This window comes from Motacilla alba, chromosome 1A (assembly GCF_015832195.1).
Source record: "Motacilla alba alba isolate MOTALB_02 chromosome 1A, Motacilla_alba_V1.0_pri, whole genome shotgun sequence".
Lineage (NCBI taxonomy): Eukaryota > Metazoa > Chordata > Aves > Passeriformes > Motacillidae > Motacilla > Motacilla alba.
Window position 1 is genome coordinate 32,006,506 of NC_052031.1, and position 14,739 is coordinate 32,021,244.

General features: G+C 36.5%; 1 protein-coding gene across 7 annotated transcripts in view; it reads left to right on the forward strand.

Annotated features, from left to right (window-relative positions):
* MON2 (MON2 homolog, regulator of endosome-to-Golgi trafficking) overlaps positions 1-14,739 on the forward strand; it is a 66,015-nt gene that overhangs the window by 24,076 nt on the left and 27,200 nt on the right. For 4 of the 7 annotated variants that reach the window (XM_038153399.1, XM_038153401.1, XM_038153403.1 and 1 more), the window contains exons 11-22: positions 2,532-2,685; positions 5,207-5,436; positions 6,588-6,669; positions 7,356-7,537; positions 8,801-8,913; positions 9,985-10,089; positions 10,338-10,418; positions 10,506-10,579; positions 10,658-10,748; positions 11,919-12,020; positions 13,891-13,893; positions 14,080-14,190. In XM_038153399.1, coding sequence (XP_038009327.1) covers positions 2,532-2,685; positions 5,207-5,436; positions 6,588-6,669; positions 7,356-7,537; positions 8,801-8,913; positions 9,985-10,089; positions 10,338-10,418; positions 10,506-10,579; positions 10,658-10,748; positions 11,919-12,020; positions 13,891-13,893; positions 14,080-14,190 — 1,328 coding nt within the window. The remainder of the gene's footprint in view (positions 1-2,531; positions 2,686-5,206; positions 5,437-6,587; positions 6,670-7,355; positions 7,538-8,800; positions 8,914-9,984; positions 10,090-10,337; positions 10,419-10,505; positions 10,580-10,657; positions 10,749-11,918; positions 12,021-13,890; positions 13,894-14,079; positions 14,191-14,739) is intronic. The other 3 variants (XM_038153402.1, XM_038153400.1, XM_038153405.1) reach the window with 1 other exon arrangement.

Sequence of the window (14,739 nt, forward strand, 5' to 3'; positions counted from 1 at the left end):
TTATTTTGGTGAAAAGCTAGCTTGAGACAAACTAGTGTTCTTAGCTCTGGTACAACAGGGGATTTTATCTACCTGTATTGTGGGGAAGGCATAGACCCCAGACAGGAGAGCAGTGCTCCTGCCTTGATTCCGGTTTCTGCGGTGACCAAGCTCCTTGTTTCACAACTTTTCAGAGGGAGATTCCAAAGGAGTTATTTCTAATTTCTGACTATAAAAAATGTGTTTGGTTTCTGTCTCCGTGTGCAGGTATGTCATTTATGGCAGTGCACAATTTAAGTAGTAGGAAGGTGTGTGTTTGTGGGAGGCAATCACTAATTCTTCTGGATGTGCAAGGCCAAAACTGGAGTGAGGGAGCCAAGAGGCAGAATGAAAGATGTGTATTTTACAAATTATCTCTGTCTTTTTTTGTAAGCTGTAGTCATACACACGTTGAAAAGACTTCATTGTCTTGCAGACAGGGTTTTGGCATTTCACTAAGTATATTTGTATTTTAATAAGAAGAAATGATCATCCTGTTAATGCCTTTGCAGGTGTTTATGTCCCAAGTTAAGGCTCTCTGCTTCTTCCTATAGCTCTGGAAGCAGTCCTCACCAACAAACAACATAAAATTTCATAAGGGTGTCTTTTGATATACCTTCTTAAAGGAGATAAAAGGCAGATAATAAATGCAATTATTGTTTATCGTATCTGCTATTAAATTAAGAAACATGGAAAAGTTTGGGTTTAGACTCACACCTTCCAGTATTCACTCATGAAATTGGAATCCCATGCTCGAGTTAGCAGTGATAGCATGAGAAAATTTGTGTCTATGTCTATTGTTCAGTAGCTGTCTCTACAGCAGCTGATAGAACATTTCTATTAGTATTATTTCTAGGTTAGCTTAATTATCTTCAAGTAAATCAGAAGAACGCTTTTTACCATGTAACATGCACATATGAGAAGCCATTCTGTAATACTCATTCTGAAAACCTAAATTTTGTCTCAAGTGAAACAGCACTGCAGTAGGGTCCTACCTCTAGTGCTGTTGCTATTTCTCTGGATGATTATTTCAGTTTGTTTTCTCTTTTCCTTTTCACTTCTTCTTTCTGTTTGAGTGCTTTTCATGTCACTTTCTCATTCATTTCTTTTCTACTTTTTTTCCTCCTGTGGCCATATTTGACATGCAAAGAGCAAATCAATGCAATGTAATTCTCTAACTGAATTTTCTGATTATAACAGCAGTGCTCTCATAGCAGGCTGTGTTTTGGAATCGTAGAATGGCTTGTGTTGGAAGAGACCTTCAGCGTTTTCTAGTTCCAGCCCCCTGGCCATGGGCAGGGACACCTTCCAACAGACTAGGTTGCTCTAAGCCTTATCCAACCTGGCTTTGGACATTTACACTACTTATACACTTGATTTTTGAGCCTCAGTCTTGCAACAGGCTACCTTTTTTCATAGGAATTGGAAGCTGCATCTGCTGAAGTTCTGTGTCTGTTTTACTATACTGGGCAATGTTTACCACCCACTTTAATGAGCTAGACTAATAAAAAATAGTTGCATGTGTCTGACTACACAGTGGAATTATAGAAAATGACTTCCAGTGTAACTGTGTTAGTGTCAGTGTTTGGTTTACCATGTGTTTACCAGCATGAATTTTTTTTGTTTCAGTTTGTTAAGTGTTACTGTGTTAAAGTGTTTGCATAAGCTTCTATGTATTCACATTGCCTAAGTTAGGAGTTTATTGCCTAAATTAGTAGCTTACTCTGCACATATTAAAAGCAAGCACACCAAAATGGCAGTTAAACTGTGAGTTGCTGTCCTGGGGATTCTGCTATCTCTCCCCATTGTCTCTTCAGAGAGAATTGGAATCTATGGGCCTATTCTTAGTAAGTAGAGATGTCCTTCTCTATGAAGGAAGTGTGTATATATACAGACTTCCTTGTTCTTTTAGCTACTTTTTTTTGCTTCCTCAGTTGGAACCAAAATTGGTCTCTTCCTAGCTGTTGGTTGGCACATTGTCGCCTCTTCCCTGATGAGGTTTGTTTTATTCTGCCTTGGCATGGAACAGATTCAAATGTTGCCATTCTCTTTGATTTTCTTCTTGTGGTTTTTGCATTTCTGAAATCTTGCAAGTTTGTTATTGAAGTAATTAAACTTTTTAGCTACTGGGTTCTTGATACAACTGTGTAAATAATCCTTAACTTTCAAGTATCTGTCTGACTCTTCACTAAAACATACATTCTTTCATCAGGACTGTGTAAGTTTAATTCATTCACAGAATGTTATCAATGTTGCTGTACCTTTCACAGAAACATTACATTCTGACTGGACATTAGGCAGTTGCCATCAATGAACTAAACAAAAGATAATGTTTTAGACAGCAGAGGGAGCTCAGAAATAGTTTTTTATGTTATTGTTGATTTTTGTTATTGAACTAGGTGTCTTCAGAATAATCCTGGTGTCTCAAAATTTAAATGTAGAAAAAGGAAAAGCATGTTTGTTGATCACAAATACGAGATTGGTTGATTTTATCACTTGGTTTTTGTGAACAGGAAGCAATGCATCAGGGAATACTGGCTCAGCACAAACGAACCCAGGAGTGCTTGGAATGGGTGGAGGTGCAACTGTATTACCTGCCTTTGAGTACAGAGGCACTTGGATCCCCATCCTGAATGTAACAGTACAAGGCAGTGCTAAAGCTACATAGTGAGTACCTCTAGTTTTGAAAATGTATGTAACAAGTATTTTTATTTTGAATCTGATGATGTAAGGATTTTTTTTTTACTAGTGAATATTGAGGCTTTTGTTTCACTGGTGTTGATGTCTATTAGGAATTTTCTCTTTGTTGGTGCCATGAGGTGTTCTGATCTTTTTGCTTGTTTTTTTTCTGAGTGCGCTGGATTCTGGTTGGAATGTCCCCTATGGTTTTAGCATCAGTTGGATTTTGTTTTCCTATCATATTACCTGTATTAACTCTTCACTTTTAGACCTCCCTGTAGTATAGAACAATTTTGGAAAACCTGTTGCTGCATTTTGTAATGGCAAACATGAAGGGCATTAAGCAAGCAGGACATCAGTGGGAATGAAAAATAGCTTTCTCAAAACAGCTGTACTGTATTTACAGTTTTTATTGAGCAGGATATTGTGGTAGATACTGGTCTGGTTGTCATTTCAAACAATATATTGACCTGTATACCAAGGCTGGATTCTCAATGCTCCTTAGAATGGCAAATTATTTTGTCATGCCTTAGTACAATGGAGATGGTGTTCTCAGTTTAAAGCTGCAAATACTATGTTACTTTTTAAGTGGTGCAATTTTTTTCATATTAGTCATGACCATTGAGGGGCAAGCGCTTCCAAACTTGAAGTTATTTGTACCACCATAAAATTTTGACATACTAAAATTCAGTGAAATCTGCAAATAGCCTGGATCTCAATATTTTTAGGGTAGGAACTCCTTTATCTGCCTTTGAGATGCAGAAGAAAAAAAAAATCATCCTCAGATTTCAATAGTTAATGTGTATGTGTTGACTTTTTATTCCAGCACTGAACACAAATGTTGTTTTAGTTTACCTGTCTGTACTCAGAGAATACAAATTAATTTGGTCAGCTACTACAACTTCCACTTTTCTTCCTTTTCTTTCTTCTTGCTATCTATTCTTAACTGGATCAAGAACCTTGCAGCCACCATCATAGTCTATTTTGCTCTAAACTTGCTTGTGTTTTACCTTTGGATACCTCAAGTGACTCTATGATTTTCTCTGCATAATTTTTGAATTTTTTCTTTTGTATAAGATTTAGAGTTGTCATAAGCATTTCACAGCAGTTTTTTTCTGCTATCTTGTACTTTTGTCTGTAGTCCCTGTATGTAAGGAGATGATTTGCTGTAACGTGTCATATTCTATCACCAATTCTCTTCTGCTGCCATTAGATTTTCAAACAATGGCCACATCTCATACTTTTGAACAAGTTTCTCCACAGACCATTATGCCTTCTCTTTCCCTTTACTTAAGGAACTAAATGTTTTTAAGAGGAATAGACACACTATTCAAGACTTTTCACTACCATTGCTGTGTAACAATAACAACTCATACAATTTATTCAATAGTTAGCATTTTCTATCTTCAGAAGTAAAAGGATGTGACCTCTACCTCACAAAAAATATTGTTACTATAAAACCCACTAATAATTTTCATTAGACCTGTATATATATTCACAGTTACTTTTATATAGAGAATGAAATGCTGACCATTTGATTTAGCTGTAGTTCCTGCTCCCCCAGATATCTGAGGCAGCTATCTTCAGGAAATTAGAGATGGTCACTGAAGTGTGGCATGTTTGGGAGAAGGAAAAAATCTTTGTGCACACAGGAATGGTGACACTAGACTATAAAAGTACCTTTGGTATGTAGCTGGAATATATAGCTTTTTAAAAAGTAGTTTGTGGAGTAAAAAATGATGAAATAATGATTGTTTGGGTAGCAGGTAGTTTTTGTAACAGACTGTCTCTACTTGTATAGATGCTGCTGTGTCAGCTACAATTTCTGTTGGATTTTTAACTCAGCAGTTCTTCATGTGCTTTTAAAGAAAAAGATGGAGAAAAGTGGCAGTGAGACTGCTGTTCCAGCATAGTGATGTTTTAATTGCATGCTTTTCAGCAGTGAATCATGTAGATTTATCCTCTTTGTACAAATAACTTCCATTGTTTACCTGGGCATATAGTTGATGAGTATTTGGCCATGTAATATCTGGCTATGGACAGGCTTTTCTAGTCATGTGGACTCAAAGATAATGATAATAGAATGGCTGGCTTGTCCTCAAGTTGTTATAACTATGTTCACTCTGTCACGATTTCCTGATGTATTTCCTCTGTTGCTCCTAGATACTAGTATTCTTCTGAATAAGTGCTGTTGCAGTGGCTTTAAGTAAAATAATAATACAAGTAGAATTATCTGTGATGCTTACTTATATGTCTTAGTGTATTTTTAGAAATGTTTTTTGCAGATCTGTACTCAGGGTTTGTCCCCTTTTGTTTACTGTCTTATTTAGTCATTAATTTATTCTTTTACTTAATGACTTGAAGGTTTTTTTTCTTGAGTTGCAATAAATCTTGAAGTATTGTATTTGAGACCTGTTTGTACTTATCATTCATTTGGAATCTTATTTTTTATTATTTTTTTTAAAACAGTGGTATTGCTACACACTTGTCATTTTTTCAATTTTTTTAGTTTGGAGATGCTGGACAAAGTTGAGCCACCTACAATTCCTGAGGGCTATGCAATGTCAGTGGCATTTCACTGTTTGCTGGATCTTGTCCGTGGTATCACTACCATGATCGAAGGAGAGTTGGGAGAGGCAGAAACTGTCATTCAAACCACAGCAGAGGCAACTTCATTACCAGCACAGTCTTCAGAGCAAGATTTGCAGTCTGTTTCTGACCAATCAGAGAAAGAACTAGGTATTTGAAAATGCAAACACTATATGAAATACCACAGTTTTATGGAAAGCAGATTTTTAAATTTCATGCTTTTTTGCTTAAATTTATCATTTCTTATTTATATAGAAAAACTTTCAGTGAAGTGTTTTGTTGTTTGTTTTTTGTTTTTTTTCTTTTAATGGAACAGCATTTCCATTTAAAAAAGTTCTTGACTTAGTGTTAAGCCAAAAGCAGAACACTGAGATCTAAGGCCACAAGAGACAACCTGACTGGGAGAAATAGAGTTATGACCACATTAAAAGAAAAATATATTTCTAGTAACAACATAAAAGGAATGTTTTAATGGAGAAATTTTTAGTAAGAATGCAGTATATATATAGAGAAGGACTTCTTTAAAAGCAGAACTGCTGCGAAGTGAGGATTGTCTTTGTGGAACATGTGATGAGTCTGTATAGGGGGGTCTGTATGTACAGAAAGACTTGTGTTTGAGCAGTGAGTTTGGCTCATGCTCCAGGAGCAGTACAGCTGAAGTTTGAGCCAAGGCCCCGGGGGTGCCAAAAGGACGGGGAGGAGCAGAGGGGCTTCATCCCAAGCACTGCCTCGGGAGCGGGGCGCTCTCCGTGGTGCTGCGGGGCAGAGAGGGAGGGGTGCAGATGGGCTGGGCAGGTGCCCATTTGCTAGACCAGTATCTTTTTCCCTATTAAATGAAAGAAACAAAAACAAAAACAAACCCACACACACCCCCAAAAAAAAACAACAACAACAAAAAAAAAAAAAAAAAAGAGAACTATAGATACCACAGGAGAGTATTTTTACTTCATGCAAAATTTCAGTGAATTTCTTATCCCATATTTTTGCACTTCTGAATGGTTTTTTTTATAGACAAAGATTTAAAATAGTTGGATTTTGGTGGGGTTTTTTGATGCTATTAGAAAAAGCATTGCCTGGTGATTTATTTTTTTTTTACCTCAGAATTGTTACTTTAAATGCAAGCTGTTTAAATAATACTGGTGTGTGTTTCCATGTTCACATATATCTGGCTGTGTAAACATACATACAAAAACATACTTCCAGAAAAGCCATAAGTAAGCATTTTGTTTGTGACACAATTGAAAGTTATTAAGGGAACCACTGTGTTTCTGCTATAAAAAAGTTTATATATTTCTTTTAAGTTAGCAGAGCTGTCTGGGAAGAAATGGTGAACGCTTGTTGGTGTGGTCTTCTGGCTGCTCTATCCCTTCTACTTGATGCAAGGTATCTAGTCTTTCATTTCTCTTGATTTTTCGAAGTTGGTATTCCAAGCTATATTTTGAGCTGACTTTTGATACTAGTCAAATTGACAGTTGTGAACATACCACATTCATGGCATCTGAGCAGTCAGGTTTGTGGCTTAGACTGAGTAAATGACACAGAAGTCTCCAGAAGTCCAATGTCAACCTTTAATGTATTTCAATACAGAGCAATTAACTGCATTTTCAAAGGGTTGCATGTAAACTATTTAAAGTATCTTTATTTCTGTTTACTTTGCTTGCATGTTTCAACATACTGAAGTGATTCCAGGTCCTGATTACTGCAAGTAAAAGACTAAGTAATGTCTTTGTACTTGTTAGTACTATCTAATCTTTAAAGTGGAAAAGCTTTTTACTGGGAAATGACTGTGGTAAATTAATTGACTCCTTCAAAGAGCCTTTTGTAATCAAACCATTTTCTGAAATTAGTTTAAAATGTCTTCTCATTGTATCATTACCAAGTCACTGAGAAGTAAAGTTCAATTTTGTAGGAAGTGGTTCTGAAGAATTTTGTTGATTGGTTATGCTTGTTCTTCAATATTTATAGTGTTAATGGATTTAAAGTATATGTTCTTATGGATTTCAGTTTTGGTTAGCTGCCTGTCTCTGTGCTCTGTATTAATTCTTGCTGAACAATTTGTACTCTTTCAGCACTGATGAAGCTGCTACTGAAAATATTCTAAAAGCAGAATTGACCATGGCTGCACTTTGTGGAAGACTGGGTCTTGTAACATCAAGAGATGCCTTTATCACTGCCATTTGCAAAGGATCCTTGCCTCCTCACTATGCCCTTACTGTATTAAACAGCACAACTGCAGCTCTGTCCAGCAAATGTAAATATATACATTTTTCTTAATTGTGTTTCTTAGTATTGTCATGTAAACCAAATTTTTTCAGGATGTGATTCCAAAGACATGCAGCTGTAGTATTTGGCTGTTTTAAAGTAAGTTAGAATCCTCAGACAGCACCTAGATCACCTGCTTCCCAGAGCTGGTTAGTCTTGTAACATTTGCTTACTATCATTCTGATCAACCTAAATTTTCCTGAAAGATTCACATATATCAAAAGTTCAAATTCTGAGATCTCTCTACCATTGTAAAGATCTGTTGGGGTATGTAATCAAGGCATTCAAAATCTGAAAAGGTCTCTGGGCAACTTGGATTCTAAAGCTTTGGCTAGGACATCCTGCATTTGTGATGTACTACAGTCTTATCTACGATTGTCTAGTGATGGTAATACTTATGCATAAGTGGAAGACCTAAGTTCTGTTCTCTCTACAGCCTACAAAAAGCTGAATTGATGTGTCCGACATCTTGAGAGAATGTTGCAATTCATAATATATGCTGGTTTAGGATGTACTCCATTTCTAACTTTGAAAGTGAATTACTACTTACTAAGAAAAGCAACTACCTGAAAAATACACAGATGCATCTAACATTAGAGCTCTTAATATAAAACAAAAATACCTTACTCTAGGAACAAGGACCAGCACCTTTACTTCAGTCCAGTGTACCAGCTAAGTGTATTATTAGCTTGTAAGTCTGTTAAGAAGTACACATGACTGAACTACTCAGATATCTATAAAAACAAAGCAGGGAACCTCAGTTATTTTGTACAGGTTGCTCTTCTTGTTACGATTGAGTTATAAAATTGGTGTCTTGGAGTCCCATATTGGAAAAATATCATGATACACCATCGATGACGCAGTCGTTTTCTGAGTGCACTGGAGTGCACTCAGAATGGGAGTGCACAGTGATACCATTTACATACAATTTCTATCAAAAACTGGGTTGAGACATTCTAATGCTCATATCTTAAGCATAAATATTTCAGTCTTGACATAAAATATATAAATGTATCACAAGCAATGTCTAGTAGTTAGAAACAGGGAGTAATTGCTAGATCTTTAACTTTCTAGGGCAATGACACTCTAATCTAAATATAACCAAAGGTCTCAAAGTGAGGTATGTTAAAGCTAACACTGTAAAAAAATTTTGTGGAGTCTGTTTGCCAGAAGGTAGTTATTACTACAAGTCAATACTGGATTTTAAATTTAGGGGTGTTTTTTTTTTCTTCTCTTTTCAATTTTCATCCAGCATATTCCATTCAGGGACAGAATGTTCAAATGATTAGTCCCTCAAGTGAGTCTCACCAGCAAGTTGTTGCAGTAGGGCAACCCTTAGCTCTTCAGCCACAGGGAACAGTTATGGTAAGTACACCTTGTAAGTGATCTTACTTTGCTTAACTATTTCTTCCTGCATCTCAGTGTGTCTCAAAACCAGGCTACAGATGCACAGCATTCTTACAAATAATGGTGAGCTGATCTATTGTCCTAAGTCTTTAATTTGGAACAGCCCTGGACAGTAAAGCTATCTAATTGCAAAGAATTCTTATTCTTGTTTTTTTCTGACTTCTAGCTCAGAAGTTCTTATCTATTCCATTTGGAAACTCTAGATCTCAGCCATGTTATGTGCCTGTGTGTGAAGGCTCATTTAAGATAGACCGATTTTAGTGGAGATGATGCAATTAAGCTGGAATACTTCAATTTGTGTCTGATAATAATGTGAAACTGGGAGGCGAGGGCAGTGATCAAATCATAGAATCACAGGATGGTTGGGGATGGAAAGAATCTTAAAGATCATCTCATTCCAACCCACTTGCCATGTGCAGGGACACCTTCCACTAGACCAGCTTGCTCAGAGCCCCATCCAACCTGAAAGGGATAGGGCATTGACTACTTCCCTAGGCAACCTGTTCCAGTGACTCACCAGCCTCAAAGATTTCTTTCCTAATACTGAAACCTGTTCTCTTTCAATTTGAACCCATTCCCTCTTGTCCTGTCACTACATGCTCTTGTAAATAGTCTTGCCCTGTTTTTCCTGGAAGTTGTTCCTTTCAGGTACTGGAAGGCTGCAATTAGGTCATCCCTAAGCCTTCTCTTTTCCAGGCTGAACAATTCTGATTCTCCCAGCCTTTCCTCATAGGAGGGGTGTTTTACCCCTCTAAACATCTTGGTGGCCCTCCAACAGATTGATGTCCTTCCAGTATTGGAGACTGCAGAGCTGGATGCAGCACTCAAGTACTCATATCCAGCTTTACCATGATAAGCCTGAGAGAAGGAGAAATACTGAACTACTTCTCTAAAAAAATATATTTCAGTAATGCAAAAAAAAAAGTAATTTTAAAGCACTTCAGCAAAAATTGGAAGTTTGCTAGAAACACTATCATTATGGATGATAAAAACTGGATGGCTGTTTGGTTGCTGTTTTTATTTTCGTAGCTGACATCAAAAAATATCCAGTGTATGAGGACATTACTCAACCTAGCTCACTTCCATGGAGCTGTTCTGGGTACATCGTGGCAACTTGTCCTGGCTACCCTTCAGGTAATATTTCCCTCACAGGAAATATTTATGCCTTGCTGTTATGCCTTGGTGTTTTGCTATAATTTGTTTTTCAATTGCTCAGTGAGCAATAGAAGAAGCTTTGAGTCTTCTCAAGGTGTACTGTGAATTGCCCTGAATAAGCACTGTGGCATTTCTCTTGAGTTGTGTTTGGCGGAAGGTTGGTGGCTAGCTTGAGTACAATGCTAATTTCTTCTCTGCCTGAAAAATGATCCTTTTGTATTTTTCAGCATCTTGTGTGGATTCTGGGACTGAAGCCTAGTGTTGGGGGTGCATTAAAACCTGGAAGAGCTGTGGAAGGGCCAAGCACAGTAAGCATGATTGTTTGTTTTTCAATTAATGGTTATATAGTATTTTCTTTTACAATCTGTAAGACGTATTTCTGCCTTTTATTCAAGGTTCTTACTACAGCGGTTATGACTGATCTGCCATCTATATCCAGCATGATTTCAAAGCTTTTTGAAAACTCACAGTAAGAAACCTTATCTTGTAATTAAAGTAATATATGTATATCAAACTTGACAGTGTTTTGATAGCAGTTATTTTTCAGGTACCTTGACGATGTGTCTTTACATCACCTAATAAATGCCCTTTGCTCCTTGTCTCTGGAAGCCATGGATATGGCCTATGGAAACAATAAGGTATAGAAAGAGTTGTGTATTTTTTCAGATATTTTTATGAAACAGGCAGAAGACTTGTACATTTATTCTTTAATTAACTATTTCTAATACTAAAACCAGTAATACCTTTGATGCTCTAGATTAAAAAATAAAATATGAGCCAGAGAATGTCTTGTTTTTAATAGTTTATACTGTTACTAGATTCTCTGAACATCCTCACTGCATTCCTGTGCTTTTTAAGGAATGTCATGTGTTTCCATTAATAAGGTTGTGGGTGGATGAAACTTTTAAAAGCCTATGTAATTTCAGAGGTTAGGGATGCTGAGTAGCACAGTATGTTCTGTGAGATGCTAATTTTCATTTCAGTTTTCTCTTTAATGTACGTCAGAGAAAGCCTGACAATTAGGTCTTTAAAAACCTGGTAAGTCATATTTACTTGGGGAAACCATAGTTAGTAATCATGTCAGCTTCAGCCCAGAAAGGTTGAGGACCCTGTGATTGGGTAAGATTGAATATATAGTCTCCTAGTCATAATCTTATCCCAGAGGAGAGTTTCTGAAACTTTGTCCTTAATCTGTTACACTAGAGAGAATTAAGACAGAGAACATGTTTTTTAATAGTTTGCTATTACAGCAACAGAGAATGAATTTAATAAGCAAAGTTTGTGTTTAAAAGCAGTTGAAAACTAGAGTAAGAAATCAGCAGAAATGGGAAGAGAGAATGATTTCAGTGCAACAGTCATTTTGACTCTATGTTTATTTAAAAAAAAAATAAAATTTAATGAAGCTTATCACAAATATTTACAGATACATTTGATGAATGGGAAATGTATCATATTCCTGCAGAGAATTTATGGAGCAAATGAAAGATAAAAAATTAGTGTATTAAGAAATGAAATATTCCATATTTTTGCCGTATAATTTGAAGAGTCGCCGTGGGGAGAAGGCTGCTTAGCTCGGTGTTACAGAGGCGCTCGGAGGGAGGGCTGTGCGGGGCCAGTGCGTCTCTGGTTTGTGTCAGCCTGCCGCCCCCCTGTGGCCGCTCTGCGGCACTGCGCTTGCCGCGGGAGCTGCGCAGCCTCCGCCGCCTGCGGAACGAGCTGCGCTTCGGCTTAGAGATTATCCCTAGCAAAACGCTCCCGCCTTATCGCAGCTACCTCACAGTCATGTGCTCCAATTCCATTTTATTAAGGAACCGTCACTTTTTGCTGTTGCTAAATTACTGGAAACGGGACTAGTTAACATGCGCAGGATCGAGATTCTTTGGAGACCTCTGACCGGTCATCTTCTGGAGGTAACTAATGGCTTTTATCACTTGTACTAGAATTTAGTTTGTATTAATGAAAATCTCGTGGAAATACGTTGTTAATGTGTAATTTAAGAAATTTCTAAATTATAATGATATATTTTGGTTTAGGCACTTTGTTGTTGCAACTCGAGTGCGTTATTACGGTGCTGTCAGTCTTTATATGTTTTTGACACAGCAGTGTTTAAAAGGGTCAAGTAATTATACCTTATATATTTTTCTAATTAAGGTAGTGCAAATTTGCTGTCTCACACAATAAAAATTGAATTGAAGCCAGAAGATTTACTAGGAAATGGTTATTTGTTTATTTTTTAATATTTAAGCTTACTTCTAAATGCTTTCTTTAAGAGAATACTGTTCAAGTATAAAAATGTCACAATCCTGTTGCAATTTTTTTAGTATTTTAACTTCAATATGAAAAATATACTTTATGAAGGAAAAAAAACCTTACATCTTGAATTGAAAACTCAAAACAGGTGATTGAATATAACTGTAGTTTTAATTCTCCACACAAGTATATAGGAGAATAAAATGTAAGAACAGGGTTTGTTTTAGAATGGGTAAAGGAGAAGGCTTTTCTTCCTCATAACTCAGAATGTATCAGATACTTCCTTAGCACCAGTGCATTGTTGCAACCAGTATCAAGGATTGGTCATATCTTTTTATGGAAGCCACATTTTGCTTTATCTAGAAAAAAATTAGGTTCTTCTGGGTTTAAAGACTTAAAGCACAGGCATCTCTTTCTCTTGTTTATTTTTTGCCCTACGAAACAGTAAGGTTCATCGTCCACATCTTGAGACTGTTTTCATCTAGGGAGCAGTCTGTTTCAGTCTGTTACCCATGCAGTGCAGATAATCTGCCACTGTTTTGTAGGAAATACAGAGTCTTTCATTTTCTTGCAAAGTGTACTGCCTTATTTCCTTTTAAACCTAAGTTGTTGAACTACAATAAGGAAGGAGGAAACATCAGCTATGATTCAATTAAACACAACCTGAGGGAATAGCTTGTTCCCTGGTTCTGGAACTGGTCATCTGGACAGAATCAGAGCATGAAGTACTTCAGATTCCCTCTTTTGATTTTATATAAAATTTTAAAATTGTAATTAAATCAGGAGAGTGGCTATTTCTTGTCTACATTTTTAAATCTCTTTTACATTGTTCACCTTTTCAGTTTGGCTAGTGGTTGATAGGAGAATGGTCCACCAATAAAAGGTATCACCCTTCTTTATGATACTGCCTTGGACCTGACTCTGTTCTCACATCATCACAGCTAGGGCTGGAAGGGAGGGTGGGAATAATTATGGAGTGGTCAGTGAAACTGTACACTTCCCATATTAGTGTGAGGGTAATGTATTAGATACAGCACAGTTCATACTAGCTATCTAAGAAATGAATATGCACAGTGTTTGTAATTTTTATATTCTAAAAAAGCAATTACAAAGGTTGTTAGCTTTAGAAAATTTAGAGACAAATGAAGGTATGCATTTGAAACTCGAGTTTAAAGATGCTCACTATTGCTTTCTCAAGCTTTTAAAATCATGGAGAGCGAGGTTTATTTTGTCTTCAATATATAGTTACTTTTTGTGTTTGCGAGTATAGAAGACTCTGGCTACTGTTACGTTCCTCACTTGATTATGTTAAGCAGTGTGTGAAACTTCCAATTTTGTAACTTTAGGTTAAGTTAAACCTGAGAATCTTAGCATTTATTGAAGGGTTGTTTGGTGCTTTTTAATCAATCATTATCAGAATTAGCAGTTAGTTTATTCATTTTGGAAAATTTATTTACTTGAATTATATGTGTAATTTTCATTGTGTTTCCTTCTGTGTCTTTCACTGCTTCCTATTGCTTCCTTATTCAGAAGGTATGTCTATCCAAAAGATAAATTTTTTTTTTACTCTGAAGCTAAATTTTACCATTTAGAGATTTATTGTATTATTCTTATACTATTGTATGCACATTCTAATTTAACTAAAACACCAGTTTTTAATGTATTATAAATGTTGGTTAAATAAAAGTGACTTTAAACAAAACATTGTTGTGTTTTCAGGTCTGTCAGCATCCCAACTCCAGAATGAGAGAATGGGGAGCAGAAGCTTTAACTTCTCTCATTAAAGCAGGACTGACATTCAGACATGATCCTCCATTATCTCAAAACCAGGTAAAGTAAGTTTAAAAGCAGATGCTTTCCTCCTTTATTCTTAAAGCAGCTTTGCTATTGTAGCTGTAACACTCAGATGTAATTATTGTGAGCCACCACATGCATTCTAAAGAACTATCCTCTTTCATTTTTCAAATACCTATCTAAGAATGATACTTGCATATTATGTCAATTTCGTAGAACAAATTAGGGGTCATCCCCATGAGTGCAAAACGATTACAGAATGTTTAGTAGTATATATGTTATTGATTCTGTGGCAGGTAGAAAATGTGTTGCCTAACCTTCTAAATTACAGCTGTTCAATCCATGATTAATAAAACATTCTAATATTTTTACTGATACTCATTGGATATTTATTGCATGATCTCTTGAGGAGGAAGCTGAGTGTAGCCCTGCTGAGTGAGCATAAAGTCGCATGACACTTTTTATGCAGCTGTAGTAGCATCTGTAGCTGCTTCCTGAGGAACATGGAGAACAGGGGCCAGGAAGGTAGATTTCCTGCAAAGACCCTTTATGGTCTGAATTTGAGCATTTAGTGAGCGAGCTACT